The 17171-nt window shown below is 36.8% G+C and overlaps 1 protein-coding gene across 7 annotated transcripts in view; it reads left to right on the top strand.

The window, feature by feature from the left end:
* Positions 1 to 17171, top strand: part of PIK3C3 (phosphatidylinositol 3-kinase catalytic subunit type 3) — a 176281-nt gene that overhangs the window by 112278 nt on the left and 46832 nt on the right. For all 7 annotated transcript variants that reach the window (XR_014075038.1, XM_081563196.1, XM_081563199.1 and 4 more), the window contains 5 exons: positions 4372 to 4503; positions 6691 to 6819; positions 7369 to 7438; positions 12068 to 12132; positions 14822 to 14906. Coding sequence is in view for 6 of the 7 variants with exons in the window: in XM_081563196.1 (XP_081419322.1) it covers positions 4372 to 4503; positions 6691 to 6819; positions 7369 to 7438; positions 12068 to 12132; positions 14822 to 14906 (481 nt within the window). In the remaining variant the exon portion in view is untranslated. The remainder of the gene's footprint in view (positions 1 to 4371; positions 4504 to 6690; positions 6820 to 7368; positions 7439 to 12067; positions 12133 to 14821; positions 14907 to 17171) is intronic.

The following is a 17171-nucleotide window of genomic DNA, read 5'->3' as shown; positions in this document are numbered from 1 at the left end:
TCACCAGAACTCTTAGGTGACCAGTAGATCTCAACAGTGGGCTTAAAATATGCAGGAAACTATGTTGTAAACAGATGTGTTACCATTCAGGCTTTGTTCTTCATTTAAGAGCAAGCAATTGATTTAACATAACTCTTAAGGGTCTTAGGATTTTTGGAATGGTAGATAAGTGTTGGCTTCAACTTCAACCCCTAACCAGAACATCAGCCTGCCCTTTGAAGCTTTGAAGCCAGGCATTGGCTTCTCCTTTTGAGCTATGAAAGTCCTAGATGGCATCTTCTTCCAATAAAAGGCTGTGTCACCGGCAGTGAAAAATCTGTTGTTTAGTGTAGTAGCAACTTTTGTTAATTATTTTTGCCAGATTCTCTGGATAACCTTGCTGCATCTTCTACATCTACGCTTGCTGCTTCATCTTGCATTTTCATGCTGTGGAAATGACTTCTTTCCTTAAACCTCATGAGCCAACCTCTGCTAGCTTCAAATTTTTCTTCTGCAGTTTTCTCACCTCTTTCAGCCTTCACAGCCTTAAAGAGACTTAGGGCTTTGCTCTGGATTAAGCTTTGGCCTAAGGGAATGTTGTGCCCAGTTTGATCTTCTATCCCGACCACTAAAACTGTCTCTATATCAGCAATAAGCTTGTTTCGCTTTCTTATCATTTCTGTGTTCTGTAATTTCCTTCGAGAATTTTTGCTTTGTGTTCACAGTTTGGCTATCTGTTTGGCATAAGAGGCCTAGCTTCTGGCCTGTCTTGGCTTTCAACATGCGTTCCTCACTAGCTTAATTATCTCTAACTTTTGATTTAAAGTGAGAGGCATGTGACTCTTCCTTTCACTTAGACACATAGAGGCTGTTGTAGGGTTGTAAGTTGGCCTAATTTCAACATTGCTGTGTCTCAGGGAATAGCAGAAGAAGAAAGAAGAAGGACAGCTGCTCAGTGGGGTAGTCAAAACACTAGTAACCTGTTATTGATTAGGTTCTGTGTTTTATATGGGCTTGGTTTATGATGCCCCAAATCAATTGCAATAATAACATCAAAGATCACTGATCACAGATCATCTTAAGAAATATAATAATAGAAAGTTTGGAATGTTGCAAAAATTAGCAAAATGTGACATAGAGACACAAAGTGAGCAAGTGCTGTTGAAAAATTGGCACCAGTAGGTTTGCTTGGTGCAGGGTTGCCGTAGACCTTCAATTTGTAAAAAATGCAACACTTGTGAAGCACACCAAAGTGAAGTGCAGTTAAATGAAGTGTGCCTGTTATGGTAATAGGAGTGGTTAGATCCTGTACTGATTATGTACCAGATCCTACTTTATGAGTCTATATACATTGATTGAGGTGCTATTATTATCCCAATCATGAGGAAAAGTAGGTAATGGGAAGTTAAGTTTCCAGATGTCCCCAGGTAGTGACTGTTGGAGTTGGGGTTTGTACTCAGACATTCTGAGTCCATATTTTTATCTACAGTGTTCCCTGGCTCTCATTTTAGAATCTTAGCATCTTAGAATGCAGTTTATTTGGCATGGAAACAACCTCTAGAGATTATTTAGAGTGGAATTCTTCTGAGAAAAAGAAGATCCAGAGTCATTCACCCAAGGTTTCAGAACTAGTGATGATAACTGGCAATCTGTTCTCATAAACAGTACACTGATCTTGCTGTCAGTGGGCTCAGGTTTCTACCTGATGAAAACAGATTAGCATCTGTTCTTCAAATGCTATTTTTCCTGAACAGTTGCCCAAATGATATGAAGGACTCACTTGATATCTTCTCTTTACCTAATCCCATAATTGGAAAATCTTTCCTAATGACCTTTGTAAAACACCAGAACACATTTTGCTGCTGTTCCCCAGAATTGTGAGAGGAAAGCAGAGAGGAAAAGGTGAAAAATTGAGTCAGAAATTTAAAGCAGGGGATCCAGTCCAGCAGAGATGTATGCGAGGAATAACGTTAACATTATAATAATGTTAATAAGGTTAGGGAGGATAAAATAGACTGAAGAGAAACACATTTTTATTGAGTTGGCGTTTTCTTTGTTTTTGAGAAGAATTAAAACTCCTGGTTAAATTCCTACTGCCATTCCTCCTGGAGCCCTGCTCCTTAGAAGTGCCCATGTGAGAAGCAGTGTGATCCCAATGCTCACAGCAAAAGCATGCCTGTTCTTGTGACTGTCAGTTTGGGGCATATGTTTAAACCACAGTTTGTTCTTATGTGACTCTTCTGTTCACCACACGCATGAACGTCTGGCTACCCCTCAAATTTTGGTAGTCTGGAAGATGACTGCTTCCTGGAGATACCACTTATAGTCCCCGAAAATATATTTTGTATTTGCCACATACTGCAGAACACGTATTGTTTTCCCGTGTTTTAAATCAGACAGTCCCAAATGTAGTGTTAACATTGGCTAAGAATCTTTTCAGATATTTTTTCATGATTATAATAAAAGACAAACTTAGTTTTTATTTACATAGTTTTACTAAAAACAAGCCCCCACATTTTAGTGCAAGGCTCAGATGACTCTCTACCACCATTATTTGTGTTATTACCAGGAATAATGAAATGACTACAGTTAATAATTTAAAATCATATGTAATGCTTTTCCATCCCTCATAATGAAGTTGAGAGAGACTTGTCTTGGTGAGTCCAACAGTGGTAGATGTGTCGCAAGGGAATCCATGAGTTAGGTTTCAGATGGTAAAACAGATACTAATATTGTTGCCTCCTTCTTTCCTTTGCTAATGTCATTTAGGAAAAATTCTCTTGATTGAAGTCTTTGAATCTAGATGTTTGAGTTCTAATAAAAATACATTGATTCCACATTTAAAAACAAATTAAAGCTTTCATTTTGAATCTTAATTATTCTCTTTCACTTCATAATTCTTTAGATTATAATATATATTCTGTAAAAATATATTGCATGCCTACTGTGTGCCAAGCACTCTTTCTAGAGTCTGGGATACAGTGGTGACTATAAAAATCCCTACCTTTATAATATAAGGAGCTTACATACCTGTTGGAGGAAAAAGTTAACAAAATAAGTAAAACATATTGTATGCTGTATAGTGTCTTATGCTATTGAGGGAAATAAAGCAGGAAAGGGGAATAGGTAGTGCCAGGTTCAAGTATTAAGGCAGTGTTTCATTTCTCAATGAAATGATCATGAAGGCCTCACTAAGAGTTGACATTTGGACAAAAACCTGAAGCAAGTCGGGGAGCACACCGTGTGAATATCTAGAGAAGACTGTTTCAGCAAGAGGAACTGCAAGCACAAAGGCCCTGATGTGGGAGCATGTGTGACATGTTTGAGAAATAGGAAGAGTGCAGTGTATTTGGTCAAGTTTTCTCCCTTTGAAAACAAGCTTACCTGTTCAACAATGCTAGACTCACAGGGTTCCCCAAGTGGTGCAAGTGGTAAAGTATCTGCCTGCTAATGCAGGAGATGCCGGGAAGGTGGGTTCCCTGGACAGAGGAGCCTGGTGGGCTACAGTCCATGGCGTTGCAGAGTTGGACAGACTGAGCACACGCGTGTGCACACACACACTCTCTCAATCTCTCCCTCTCTCACACAGCTTTCCAAGGAAATAAATTTTCCTTTTGAAACTGAATAGATGGGCTTGGTCTAAACATTATAGATGCTGCTAAGTGAGAAAACTGTTTCATCATGACTTGAACTGCTCAGTTTCTGAAATCTTGGCTTAATGCAGTATGTATGTGAGCTAAAGAAAATAAATAAATGATTATAAGAGTTTGAGCAAGCTCTGGGAGTTGGTGATGGATGTGGAAGCCTGGCGTGCTGCAGTCCGTGGGGTCACAGAGTCGGACACGACTGAACTGAACCTGATATCTTCGTAAAACTTTCATCAGACAGAATCAATGAACAGTAAAATGTAGGGTCCAGGTTCCTCCAAGTAAATTGAGTTTACTTTTTAAACCCAAAATACGCAGTGAAACAGCTAATGAAATTCTTGCTTAATATCTGGTCATGTGAAATTAAGCTTCAAACGAAATTAGTCTCTTGGTGACTTCACAGGTCCTTTGAAAGCAGAAGTTATATCTTTAAGTCCAGCCTGAGAATATCCCTGAGTCTCAGTTGCAGCAAGAGAAGCATATTCCCTGACCTCTGAGAGTCCAGCTTTTCACAGGTCAGGGGCCGTGCCTTACAAAGCGTGCTGCTGCTATTGTCAGGTGGATTATGGGTGCTTTTCTCTCACACATACTATCTCCTTTCTGTTGTGTTACTTCACATAGACTTTTATGGTGCTTTGCAAATATTTTAAAGTTAATGGAATCAGTCTTTTACGTCCTTAGCATACGCTTTAAAAGCCGCTTTTCCATTTTAACCTAATTAGTACTTTATAACTTGTTCTCCTAGAATGAGAGACTACAGGCCTTGCTTGGAGACAATGAAAAGATGAACTTGTCCGATGTGGAACTTATCCCACTGCCTTTAGAACCTCAGGTGAAAATTAGAGGAATAATTCCAGAAACAGCTACATTGTTTAAGGTAATTGTGGTGGATCTTTGATATCTATGACTGGAGCTGATTCTTTAAAGCTGGATCAGAGACTCTACCTTTGGGAAAAAAGATGCCTTTTATTTATCAGTGTGTTTTAAGATCTTTTTGTAATACCTGTGGACATTTTTATGTGAAATGTATGAAGTATTTTTATATCACTGGGTTTTTTAATGTTTAATTCTTTGAACTATGTATTAATCAGAGCCACACCTGTTTCTTCCCATGTAAGCTTAAAAAAAAAATTGAATTGCAGACTTAAGGCACTTACTTTATAAGTTCCTGTGGTTAGATAAGAATTCCAGTTACCCTTTTATCAAATTTTTCAATTTGGTATCTGTTCCTATGACTTAAATATTTTCTCATCTTTTTAAGTGGTAATTCTCTTTAGTCCGTAACAGCGTGTGCCTGGCTGTCCTTTGGCTGGCCACGCTTGGATAGTTAGAAGGGACTGGAGGCAGCTGCCTTCTCTAAGCAGACCAAAGGGCTGAGATCATTCCTTGTGAAGCTTCACTGAGACGTGATGTCGTAGGTTGTCTGGTTCTAGGGTTGGGAAAGGGGGAAGTTGCATTGGAATATTACTTTCTATTGGGTAAGAAAGGGCTCATAGATCTCTCCTTTGGATATATTTTAAAAAGGGTTATGATTACAGTAAGAAATAGTTCAGATTTTTTTTTAAGGGTGTGATTTGAAAGGCAGCCTATGGGAGCCCAGCATGCACAACTGCAATATGTTTCAAAAAACAGTACTTTAACCTTACTGCATGTTATGGACTGATAGTGTCTAGTCTTCTAAAAATTATTCTATTGCATCAGTTTTTAAATGTTGTTTGCAACCTGTTTAGTTGATTTGAAGACTCATTGAGTTATAAACCTGCAATTTAAAAAATGCTGGTTATAGGAGAGAAAATGCAAGTATTTCTTAGTTCATGCTAAAACTCCCAAATAAGATCTGCTTCTAATATTCTCATTCCCTTAGGACTAACCAAGAACAGTATTTTATCATTTTTTAGCAAACAGGATGAAAAAGAATATTTAAGACATACAGCCAGAGTTGTAAGAGTGCGGTATGAGAATCTGTCACCATTGTTAGGTAGATTCTGGATCCATTTCTTTTCCTTAAATAATTTTATAATTATGTCATATACAAAATATAGATGGTCAATAAGATATCATGGGATATCTTTTTAATCCTAATGTTCAATTCTGAATTTTCTCTTCTAGCCTTTATTAAATAAGTGGACATTCTTGAAAATTCTGAATTGGAGTTTAGGACTAATGGTTCTAGGGCATTTACTGCATAACTCTAGGATTATAATTCTTAACCATTTGGGGGTTGTGAGTTTAAGACTCTGATGAAAGTGATGGATTGGATATTTTAGAAAGTTACCTATAATGTTTGTACATACACTGAAATGTCTACACAGAGTTGTAGCAGAATCCGTGAATTCTTGTTGCCCTTCTATGAACTCCTTAGAGCTGAAAAGGTTATGGACTTAGTTTTCAGTATTTTTAAACAGTATTTTGTTAGACCCTAGCTTAAGAACAAAAGCTAGATCTCCATGGGGAGTGAGCCCCTTAAGGCACTGGGATTAGTGCCTAGTTATCCTTAGATTGTCATATATTTGCACTAGATTTCAGATGTACTCTAAATTTCAAAATCAGATCCAAATTGGAATAAGGAAGTTACGACAAAGAACATCTTGCTTATCATTTATCTTTAAGAATTTTGCTTCCAGTTGTTTTCTTGAGCATTTGTGAGTAGGGTACAGGGATAAAATATATTTACCCTGACGTGATCAAAGGATACTACAAATATTTGAAGTTTTAATTCACTAGAGGTTGTAGTTTCTAAACTTATATTCTTTGAAGGATTTTTGATGCCTTTCCCCTAACATTTTATAGTGAAGTTTTTGAATATACAGCAAAGTTGAAAGGCTTTCACAGTAAACAACTATATACTCACTACTTCTATTCTGTTAGTAACATTTTACTGTACTTTTTTTGTCATATATCTGTTCATCCCTCTATCTGATACTTTTTATGCTATTATTTCTCATGGTCTATAGAAATTAATGTTATTATTTTCTTTGCCAGACTCATTTCTTTTCTTTAGATTATTACAAGTTTCTCCACGTTTCCATCTTATATAATTTGAAAATAATATTTTTATTTCTAGAGTGCTCTTATGCCTGCACAGTTATTCTTTAAGACTGAAGACGGAGGCAAATATCCAGTTATATTTAAGCATGGGGATGATTTACGCCAAGATCAACTTATTCTCCAAATCATTTCACTCATGGACAAGGTGAGCGTAACCTGGTGTTGGTAGGGAACATGTTTTCATTTCAGAAATCAATGGTTTCGTCAATATGCTATGCATGGATACAGAATTATATGTACCCAGAATTATATAACGTTCAGGTACAATCCTGGAGAGCTGAACAATCTCCACTTGATCTTGAACAAATGTAGTTATTGTATTACTGCAGATGGCTCTTAAGATGAGTATAAAATGAAACTGCGTGTATTCCTTTTTATAAAAACTTTTTCACAGTTCTTTCAATGTTGGATTTAGTAATTTTCTTCCTCTTAGTCAATTAAATCTTCTTTCTTAAATCCTGTTTCTGTCCATGGATTTTAAAGACACATATTTGTCTTCATTTCCTTATTTGGAGTTCTAAAATACTTCATGACCAATAAGGCCTGCATAAATCCTTAGGAGGAACCCTCTATCAGTGAAAACTGACAGTGATTTAGAAAAAGATAAAGAGATGTATTAAACTGCTATAATATTTACTACAAAACTATTTCATAACATTCTTTTCATTTGTTTAATATGACTTTTGATCTTAAGCTGCTACGAAAAGAAAATCTGGATTTGAAGTTGACGCCCTACAAAGTATTAGCCACTAGTACAAAGCATGGTAAGTTTATTTTTTAACATAATTATTTATCTCAGTGTCCAATGAGTATATTTTTCCTTTTTAAGTTGGAAATTGTTAAGAATGTTAGGGATTGAACTCATTAGTAACACTGAAGACCAGTCGGGCCTTCCTGGCTACCTATCTACGTTCCCTCCCTTCCTTTCTTTTTATACCTCTTGAAATCATTAAACAGCATGTTTGGGAGAAAAATGAGAACCTTTATGACATATTTCTTTGGATTCAAAACCATTTGCAAGCCACAGTAGTTTTCTTCCGTGGTGACCTGTATCTGGAATCATTATTGATTTTGTTATTGTTCAGTTGCTAAGTCATGTTCAACTCTTTGCACCCTCATTCACTGCAATATACCAAGCTCCTCTGTCCTCCACTATGTCCTGGAGTTTGCTCAGATTTGTGTCTATTGAGTCTGTGATGCTATCGAACCATCTCATCCTCTGCCGCACCCTTCTCCTTTTGCTTTCAGTCTTTTCCTAGCATCAGTGTCTTTTCGAATGAGCTGGCTCTTCACATGAAGTAGCCAAAGTATTGGAACTTCAGCTTCAGCATCAGTCCTTCCAATGAATATTCAGGGTTGATTTCCATTAGGATTGGCTGGTTTGATCTCTTTACAGTCCATGGGATTCTCAGGAATCTTCTCCAACACCACAATTCGAAAGCATCAATTCTTTGGCACTCAGCCTTCTTTGTGGTCCAGCTCACATCCGTACATGACTACTGGAAAAACCATAGCTTTGTCTATATAGACCTTTGTCTTTGATGTCTCTGCTTTTTATTATGCTGTCTAGATTTGTGATAACTTTCCTTCCAAACAGCAAACAACTTTTAATTTCATGGGTGCAGTCACCATCTGCAGTGATTTTGGAGCCCAAGAAAATAAAAACGGTCACTGCTTCAACTTTTTCCCCTTCTATTTACCTTGACGTTATAGGACTGGATGCCATGATCTTAGTTATTTGAGTGTTGAGTTTCAAGCCACTTTTTTCACTCTCTTTAACCCTAATCAAGAGGCTTTTTAGTTCCTCCTCACTTTCTGCCTTTACAGTTGTATCATCTGCATATCTGAGTCTGTTGATATTTCTTCTGGCAGTCTTGATTCCAGTTTGTGATTCATCCAACTTGGCATTTCGCGTGATGTACTCTGCATATAATCGTTATTGAGAGTTACTGAAACCTAAGGCTTTGTATTGTGCCCTGCTTATGCAAACCACTCATCAGATGATGTTGCTTTTATTCATTGATTTTTTTTTTTAATATATATGTCTAAGTCTTTCTGAGATTGAGTAGCCTCTGGAAGTTTGGCAGAAGATTCCCTTGGAATGCTTGCCTAATGTGTATTGTAAATTTTATAATCTTGTTGCTCTAAGAGCTTCTTACCCTTAGATTAGGTACCTTGGAGAAACAGGTACCTGTTTTATTTTAGGCTTTCTGCCCTTCTCCTTGTTATTCCCAAATTTTTCTGGTGGTTTAATTCCTTATATGTTCTATTGCTATCCTACATAAATTGATTTACTTAACTTTCATTTGCTCCTGGGACCAAGACAAAAGCCTTAGCTTAGTTTACTAGTTCTTGTGTGGTATAACATACCTCCACACCTCTCTGTGACCTCTTTTTTCCACTCTCCTTGCTTCTTAGACTTTAGCCATACCAGCCACCTTCCATTTTCGCAAATGTACCATGTCCTTTTAGCCTTATATTATTGTTATCTTTAATATCCTTTCTGCTTTATTTATGCATCTTTACTATCCTTCAAAACACAGTTCAGATGTCAGAGGTCCTCTGATCCCTATTGTAATATAGGTCTCCCTTACCGTTCCTTTTCATAGTGTCCTTTCATTCATAGTTTTTATTCTAGTAAAACTTGCAAACTTGTAAGATCTTTGAAAGCAGGTCAAAGCTCTGTTTTTGCTTACCTGGAAAATTCTTGCTACCTAGTAGAAAAACTACAAATATATGTTAAGTACATTGATGCAGACTGTTCAGTATTTATCATATGGAAATAAATGAGCTGTTTCTTACTCTAAAGTAATACACACTCTCCTAATTTGCATGCAAATAATTATAATGTGTCATTGTTGTTTAGTCGCTTAGTCATGTCCAACTCTTCGCAACCTCACAGACTGTAGCCTGCCAGGCTCCTCTGTCCATGGGATTTCCCAGATAAGACTACTGGAGAGGGTTGCCATTTTCTTCTCCAGAGTATCTTCCTGGCCCAGGGATTGAATTTGTGTCTCTTGCATTGGTAGACAGATTCTTTACCACTGAGTCACTAGGGAAGCCCAATTATAATGTAAGGCTTACCAAAACTAGATCATAGTTGTTTATGATGCTGAAATACTTCCATCATTCAACTTTGATTTCTTTTTTCACAGATTTGTAGTTTTATACTTCTTTTGTTGTCCCTAGACTTACCAGGCTTCCTTTTTCTCCTTATTCTCCTATGTACTGTCGTCCTCCCCTTCTTTTTGATAGTTCAGGTAGGGGATTTGTACTTCCCTCTCATATCATTTCCAGGAAATGCAGAAGATAGAGTATTACACAAAGAAAGCCAGTGAATAGACTATAATTTTAAGGTTAGGTGATGGATATTCTGAAATGTCACACAAACAAAGCTAGTGGGGGTGATGGAATTCCAGTTGAGCTATTTCAAATCCTAAAAGATGATGCTGTGAAAGTGCTATACTTAGTATGCCAGCAAATTTGGAAAACTCAGCAGTGGTCACAGGACTGGAAAAGGTCAGTTTTCATTCCAATCCCAAAGAAAAGCAATGCCAAAGAATGTTCAAACTACCACAAAAAATTGCACTCATCTCACATGCTAGCAAAGTAATGCTCAAAATTCTCCAAACGAGGCTTCAGCAGTATATGAACTGAGAAATTCCAGATGTTCACGCTGGATTTAGAAAAGGCAGAGGAACCAGAGATCAAATTGCCAAAAACGCTGGATTGTAGAAAAGGCAAGAGAGTTCCAGAAAACATCTATTTTTGCTTTATTGACTATGCCAGAGCCTTTGACTCTGTGGATCACAACAAACTGTAGAAAATTCTTCAAGAGATAGGAATATGAGTCCACCTTACCTGCCTCTTGAGAAATCTGCATACAGGTCAAGAAGCAACAGTTAGAACCGGACATAGAACAATGGACTGGTTCCAAATTGGGAAAGGAGTGTGTCAAGGCCGTATTTTGTCATCCTGTTTACTTAACTTACATTCAGAGTACATCATGGGAAATGCTGGGCTGGATGAATCACCAGCTGCAATCAAGATTGCCAGGAGAAATATCAATAACCTCAGATATGCAGATGACACCACCCTTATGGCAGAAAGTGAAGAGGAACTAAAGAACCTCTTGATTGAAGTGAAAGAGGAGAATGAAAAATCTGGCTTAAAACTCATCATTTAGCAAATGAAGGTCATGGGATCCAGTCCCATCACTTAATGGCAAATAGGTGGGAAAACAATGGAAACAGTGACAGACTTTATTTTTTGGGCTCCAAAATCACTGCAGATGGTGACTGCAGCCATGAAATTAAAAGATGCTTGCTCCTTGGAAGAAAAACTATGACCAACCTAGACAGCATATTAAAAAGCAAAGACGTTACTTTGCCTACAAAGGTTCATCTGGTCAAAGCTATGGTTTTTCCAGTAGTCATGTATGAATGTGAGAGTTGGACTATAAAGAAAGCTAAGCACCGAATAATTGATGCTTCTGAACTGTGGTTCTTAGAGAAGACTCTTGAGAGTCCCTTGGACTGCAAGGAGGTCAAACCAGTCATTCCTAAAGGAAATCAGTCCTGAATATTGATTGGAAGGACTGATGCTAAAGCTGAAACTCCAATACTTTGGCCACCTGATGTGAAGAACTGACTCATTGGAAAAGACCTTACTGCTGAGAAGGATTGAAGGCAGGAGGAGAAGGGGATGACAGAGGACAAGATGGTTGGATGGCATCACCAGCTCAATAGACATGAGTTTAAGCAAGCTCTGGGAGTTGGTGAGGGACAGGGAAGCCTGGCCTGCTGCAGTCCATGGGGTTGCAAAGAGTCAGACATGACTAAGTGACAACTGAAGTGAACCTTATTACCTCTTGTTCCTGTATATAATAATAGAAATTGGCCTAGAGAAAAATACAGATTTTCAGCTTAATTTTTTAAAAATGTTTCCATGTAGTTCCTATGATGTAAATGTCAATATATACTAAATACAATGTTTATAGACCTCTTTAAGCTAGTAAGTTTGTATTGTATACATTTGCAAATGAATACTTTTCTTAACAGAATCTTTACTGCTTAACCAATATTGTTTTGTCACTCACTCAGGTCTGACTCTGAGATCCCATAGACTGCAGCACCCGAGGCTCCTCTATCTTCCACTGTCTCTCAGAGTTTGCTCACATTCATGTCTGTTGAGTCAGTGGTGCTATCTAACCATATGATCCTCTGCTGCCTCCTTCTCCTCCTGCCTTCAGTGTTTCCCAACATCAAGGTCTTTTCCAACTGAGGGGGCTCTTCACATCATGTGACTAAAGTGTTGGAGCTTCAACTTCAGCAAGTCCTTCCAGTGGCTTAACCAAAAGCTGTGCTTAATACAGCGTATCTGTTTCTGTGTAGGCTTCATGCAGTTTATCCAATCAGTTCCTGTTGCTGAAGTTCTTGATACAGAAGGAAGCATTCAGGTACAGTATCTATTTTAATTATTTATGAATTTCCTAAATACTTCTTGTTAGAAAAGTTTCATTTTCTATAAAAAGTACATAGAGTTAGAAATGCAAGTCTCTTTTTCTCACTTTTCTTCCCGCAAGTTGTTTTTTTTCCAGAGAAGCAAACAATGCTAACAGTTGGAAATGCTTCCAAGGTAGATGTTCAGTTCCTTAAACTTTGCCTTGCACATAATAGGAGATCAGGAATTAATCAGCAAACAGAATTTAAATTTTCTGAAGTTTATGGTTACATCATATTGCAAAGTATGGAAATATTATGATTTATGTAGCCATCAGTGAACGTTCTGATTATTTCCAGTTTTTGTTGTTATTCAGAACAAGGCTACAGTGATATTCTTGTCATACATGTTTTACATAATTTTGTTTTTTAAGACCCTTCCCCCCCAAAAAAAAAATTATTACTTTCCTTTAAGATAAGAAAAGGCAAGTTGTACTAAGCCATATATATCTTTGGAATTGTTTTTATATTTTAAAATTGTGAGTTAGTGTTTATTGCAAAATTCTTACTGCATGTTAATAGTTGACTTTTGTTATCTTTTGACTGTAATTTTTTCTTTTTTCCTACGAAAAAATGTATATAATTCACACAGAAAAATTTGATATGCCTGAGATGAAAAATCATACAGTGAAGGGCTTGATAAAGGATATTTGTTATAGTAAGTTTTTTGTGTTTCTCAGTTTAGAGTGTCCCAGTAATTCAGTGTGGCATTTAGTCTTTCAGAAAGACTTTACTCTGATTTCTTAACAAAACAAGAGGTTGATTCTGTTGTTTGGTTCAAAGTACGATCGTGCTCAGTTACTTAAAAGCTCAGACACAAAACATCAAACTGCCAGAGTTTGAAGTTTGGCTCTGCGGCTTTCTGTTTATATTTTGAGTAACCTTGCGAACAGGTTAGCTTTTAGCTGGTATCTGGCTTTCAGTAGGAACTCATAAGGGTGGTTCACATACCTAGACTCTTTGTACAAATAATATGATTTATAGGAAACAACCTGCCTTCCTTCTAGAATGTTGATAGTTGCTGGACTAAATAGACTACAGAGGGTGCCTGTGTGAGCAGCCCCCAGGAAATAAGCTCAGTGTATCCCTTCAGAAGAGAACAGGGGGATTCACATGTTATTCACAGGCTTTGCCTGTGTGCCTTCCTCATATTGATCCTGTTGCGTTTACTTCTGCTGTAACGCACCTTACTAGCGGCACAGCTGTAAGTTGAGTCTGTGACCCCATCTAACAGACTGAATCTGTCAGAGGTCTAGGGGACCTCCTAACATGCCCTTTAAGCCTAAGTTTTTGTACCTTTAAAATTGGGGTAATAAGAGTACTTAGCTATAGAATTCTTCTGAAGATGACATGAAATGTATACAGAGCTTTAACACAGGTTCTAACTGAAGTAATTATTTAATAAAGTTGTAAATTATTGTCAGTTGTGTTGTCAGTTGTTGTCAGTTGTGTTGTCAATTATTTTGTTCTGTGCAATTATGATTTTGTAAAATAAAGACAATGACAGTTTGTGTCCTGATTCATTCCGTGTGTGATCTGTGTAAATAATTTTACCAAGTTGTAGCTTATCTCATCTTCGGCTTTAGTAGATAGTTAAAAATTGTTTACCAAAATAATTATTTTTGGAAACAGCTGTCTTTCTTTGCTACTGCTACTGCTGCTAAGTCGCTTCAGTCGTGTCCGACTCTGTGTGACCTTTGCTTAATCTTGGTATTGTTGAGCTTCTAAATTTTGGTATTTACTATTATTTAGTTTACATTTCCCTGATCACCAAAAACATTGAGTGAGATATGTGTATAGAACATTTATTTCTTCTGTGAAGTGCTTGTTCATATATTTTGCCCATTTTTCTCTTGGATTTTTTTCTCTTTTTCTTATTGGTTTATAGGATTTCTTTATATCTTCTAGATATACATTCTTTTTCACTTACAGAATGTTCAAAAAGCTTAAAACATAAGATAAATTTATTTTTTAATAGTGTGTTAGTTATATTTTCAGATAGTATACTGTGTCTATTTTTCTTTAACATCTAGATATAAAAGAATAGGCTAGTTGATAATCTGGGGAAAGAAAGTATACAATTTTCCCCAGTGTTTCCAGACTGTTTGGACACTCTAGTGTATTTACTGTGCCCTTGCAATTCTTTGGTTCAGTCTGTATCTCATATTTATCTTCTGTCAATTTCCTCTTAATTTGAAAGTTCTTAGCATTGCATTGTAACTATTTTGAATATTGGAATGTAATTTTATTGAGCTTGTTAATGGTAGCAGTATTTCAGTGGCTATACTTAAAAGGTAATTTTAAAAATTCATGTTCACTTTTAGGAGAATGTATGATTCACAGAAAGCCCGTCATGTTTACTTTCAGAAGAAAGGTGAAACAAACTGATAAATTAAGTATGAGATATAGCAGTACATTTATTTAATGTTTTTTCCCCTGTGGTATAGAAGTAGCACACTTTTATTTGTTTATTTCTTAGTCTCAGACTATAAGCATAGTAATATGACTGATTGCTGAGGAATATGCTTCCCCAATTGTGCATTTTATAAAGTTTTATACCAGACACCTATTTGTCATTATTTACAATTTTGAAATGGCTAATTTGTTTAAAGGATTGAATTTGTAAACATGTAAACATATTTTCAGAACTTTTTTAGAAAATATGCACCAAGTGAGAATGGACCAAATGGAATCAGTGCTGAAGTTATGGACACTTACGTTAAAAGCTGTGGTAAGTTTTTTAACTTAGTGCTTTTCATTGATATGTGGGAATAAAGGGAAGCAAGCTATGCTGTTACCATACTCATACATATTTAGAACAGGTTAAGATTTTGGCTTAAGATTTGTCCATTTTGGCTGCAATAACAAAATGCCAGATACTGGGTGACTTATAAACAATAGAAATTTATTTCTCACCTTTCTGGAGGTTGGAAGTCTGAGATTAGGTGCCAGCTTGGTCAGGTAGGATTGGGGGCGGGAGGAGAAGGGGACGACAGAGGATGAGATGGTTGGATGGCATCACCGACTGGATGAACATGGGTTTGGGTAGACCCCGGGAGTTGGTGATGGACAGAGAGGCCTGGCGTGCTGCAATTCATGGGGTCGCAGAGAGTCGGACACGACTGAGCGACTGAACTGAACTGAACTGGTCAGGTGAGAGCCTTCTTTGCGTTCAAGACCTGTTATCATATCAGCACCTGGTAGGAACAGGTAGGCAGCTCTGGCGTCTTTTATGAGGTGCTGATTCCATACTTGAGGGCTAAGTACCTCCCAAAGGTCCCACCTCCTTCCTTGGGCGTTAGAGGCATGTTCATTTTGAGGGGACACTACTATTCAAACCACCACAGTTTTAAATGCCCTGTAAGAAGAAGATTAAAAGATACAAAATGTTATAAAAGAGGTCATTAATGTTTTGACATAATGGTAGGAATGCGGTGTAAATTCTGCTTAGTCTTTTATAGATATATCTTTGTAATCACTTAACTATTTTGTAGCTATAAGTTATCTCTTCCTGGAAGCTGTCATTTTTCCCTTGATTTTCCTTGAGTTTGAGGAAGCGATTAAGTGGTGGTGGTGGTTTAGTCGCTAAGTCATGTCCGACTCCTGCGAACCCATGGACTGTGGCCTGCTAGTCGTCTTTGTCCAAGCAGTTAAGTAGATTGGGAAGAGTCTGTCAGGAATAATTATGTTTTTGATAAATCTCTAGACCTAAGTTTACAGTGCTGTGTTAAGAGGTACCTCTTGTGGTATTTTAGGTTAGTACTTTGGTCACTTACTGGAAGTGTCAGTAGTGGCATGCTGAAGAGATTAATTCAAATGTTTCAACCACTTATGCCTATTCTCATAAAGTTTATGTTTTTTATTTTCTTAAGGGTTTTTTTTTTTAAATAACTAGATTGTTTAAGGGAAGGTTAATAAAGGAATTGACACTAGAGTTGAGCCCTGAATAGTATATGGCATATAACATGTTATTCATGTTTTACATAAATATTATATTTATGTTTATATCCATATTTATACTTAATCAAGCTGGGGGAAGCAAGTAGAGGATTTTCTAGACATGCAATAACTATATTTATACTTTTGCATCATTTAACAGCTTATAAGTTGCTCTCTTATACATGTGACTTTTTTATTTTTCACAATGCTCCTTTGAGATTGTATTCCAGATTGTTTTGTACTGCATAATTTACTCCTAAACTTATATTTGATACATTTTTGAATGAGAAGTATAAAGAAAATGTAATATTCTTAGGAACTTCTAAAACACTAAAATACAATGTGTGTATGTATATTCAAATTCTTTATGCTTTTAATTCTTATTTTATTTTTTACATTTTTTATTTTTTTAAATATAAATTTATTTATTTTAATTGGAGGCTAATTACTTTACAATATTGTAGTGGTTTTTGCCATACAATTTTTATTTTAAACTAAGAAACATAGCATTTTACAGTTAACTGTGTTTACCCATGAAAATGTGTTCAACCATATAAAGGGTCACATACAGTGTATTTTGATTTAAAAATTTTTTTAAATTGATTGAAGCATCTAGGAGAGAATATTCCCCTTTTCTTACTCACTCTGTGTTTCTCCTCTCCTTCCCTCCCTGCTTTACTTCCTTATTTCTTTTTTCCACTTTCTCTTCCATCCACTTTTCCTCTGTTCAGTCTGTGTTTTCTAAGGTCTGAAAAATTAAGATATCTTCTAAGGGTTTGATAGATCACTCACATGGCTGGCAGCTCATACTGATTTTCAGCCAAGCTTGTCAATCAAGTCACCTGTACAGGCTTCCCCATGGCTTGTGTTTCTCAGAGCTGGATTTAAGAGGAATCATCCTAAGAGACAAGAAGTAGAAACTTTGGGTTTCTGAAGGCCTGGGTTGGGAAGCTGGTAGTTTATCACTTCTGTCATATTCTGTTGGTCAAAAGAGTCACAGAACCTGCCTGGATTCAAGGGAAAAGGATATAGTTCCCACTTTGAATGAAAAGCATGT

This window comes from Giraffa tippelskirchi, chromosome 14, assembly GCF_054371585.1.
Source record: "Giraffa tippelskirchi isolate mGirTip1 chromosome 14, T2T-mGirTip1v1.2.pri, whole genome shotgun sequence".
Taxonomy (NCBI): Eukaryota; Metazoa; Chordata; class Mammalia; order Artiodactyla; family Giraffidae; genus Giraffa; species Giraffa tippelskirchi.
Note: the sequence above shows the minus strand (reverse complement) of the source record. Positions and strands in the feature narration are given on the sequence as shown.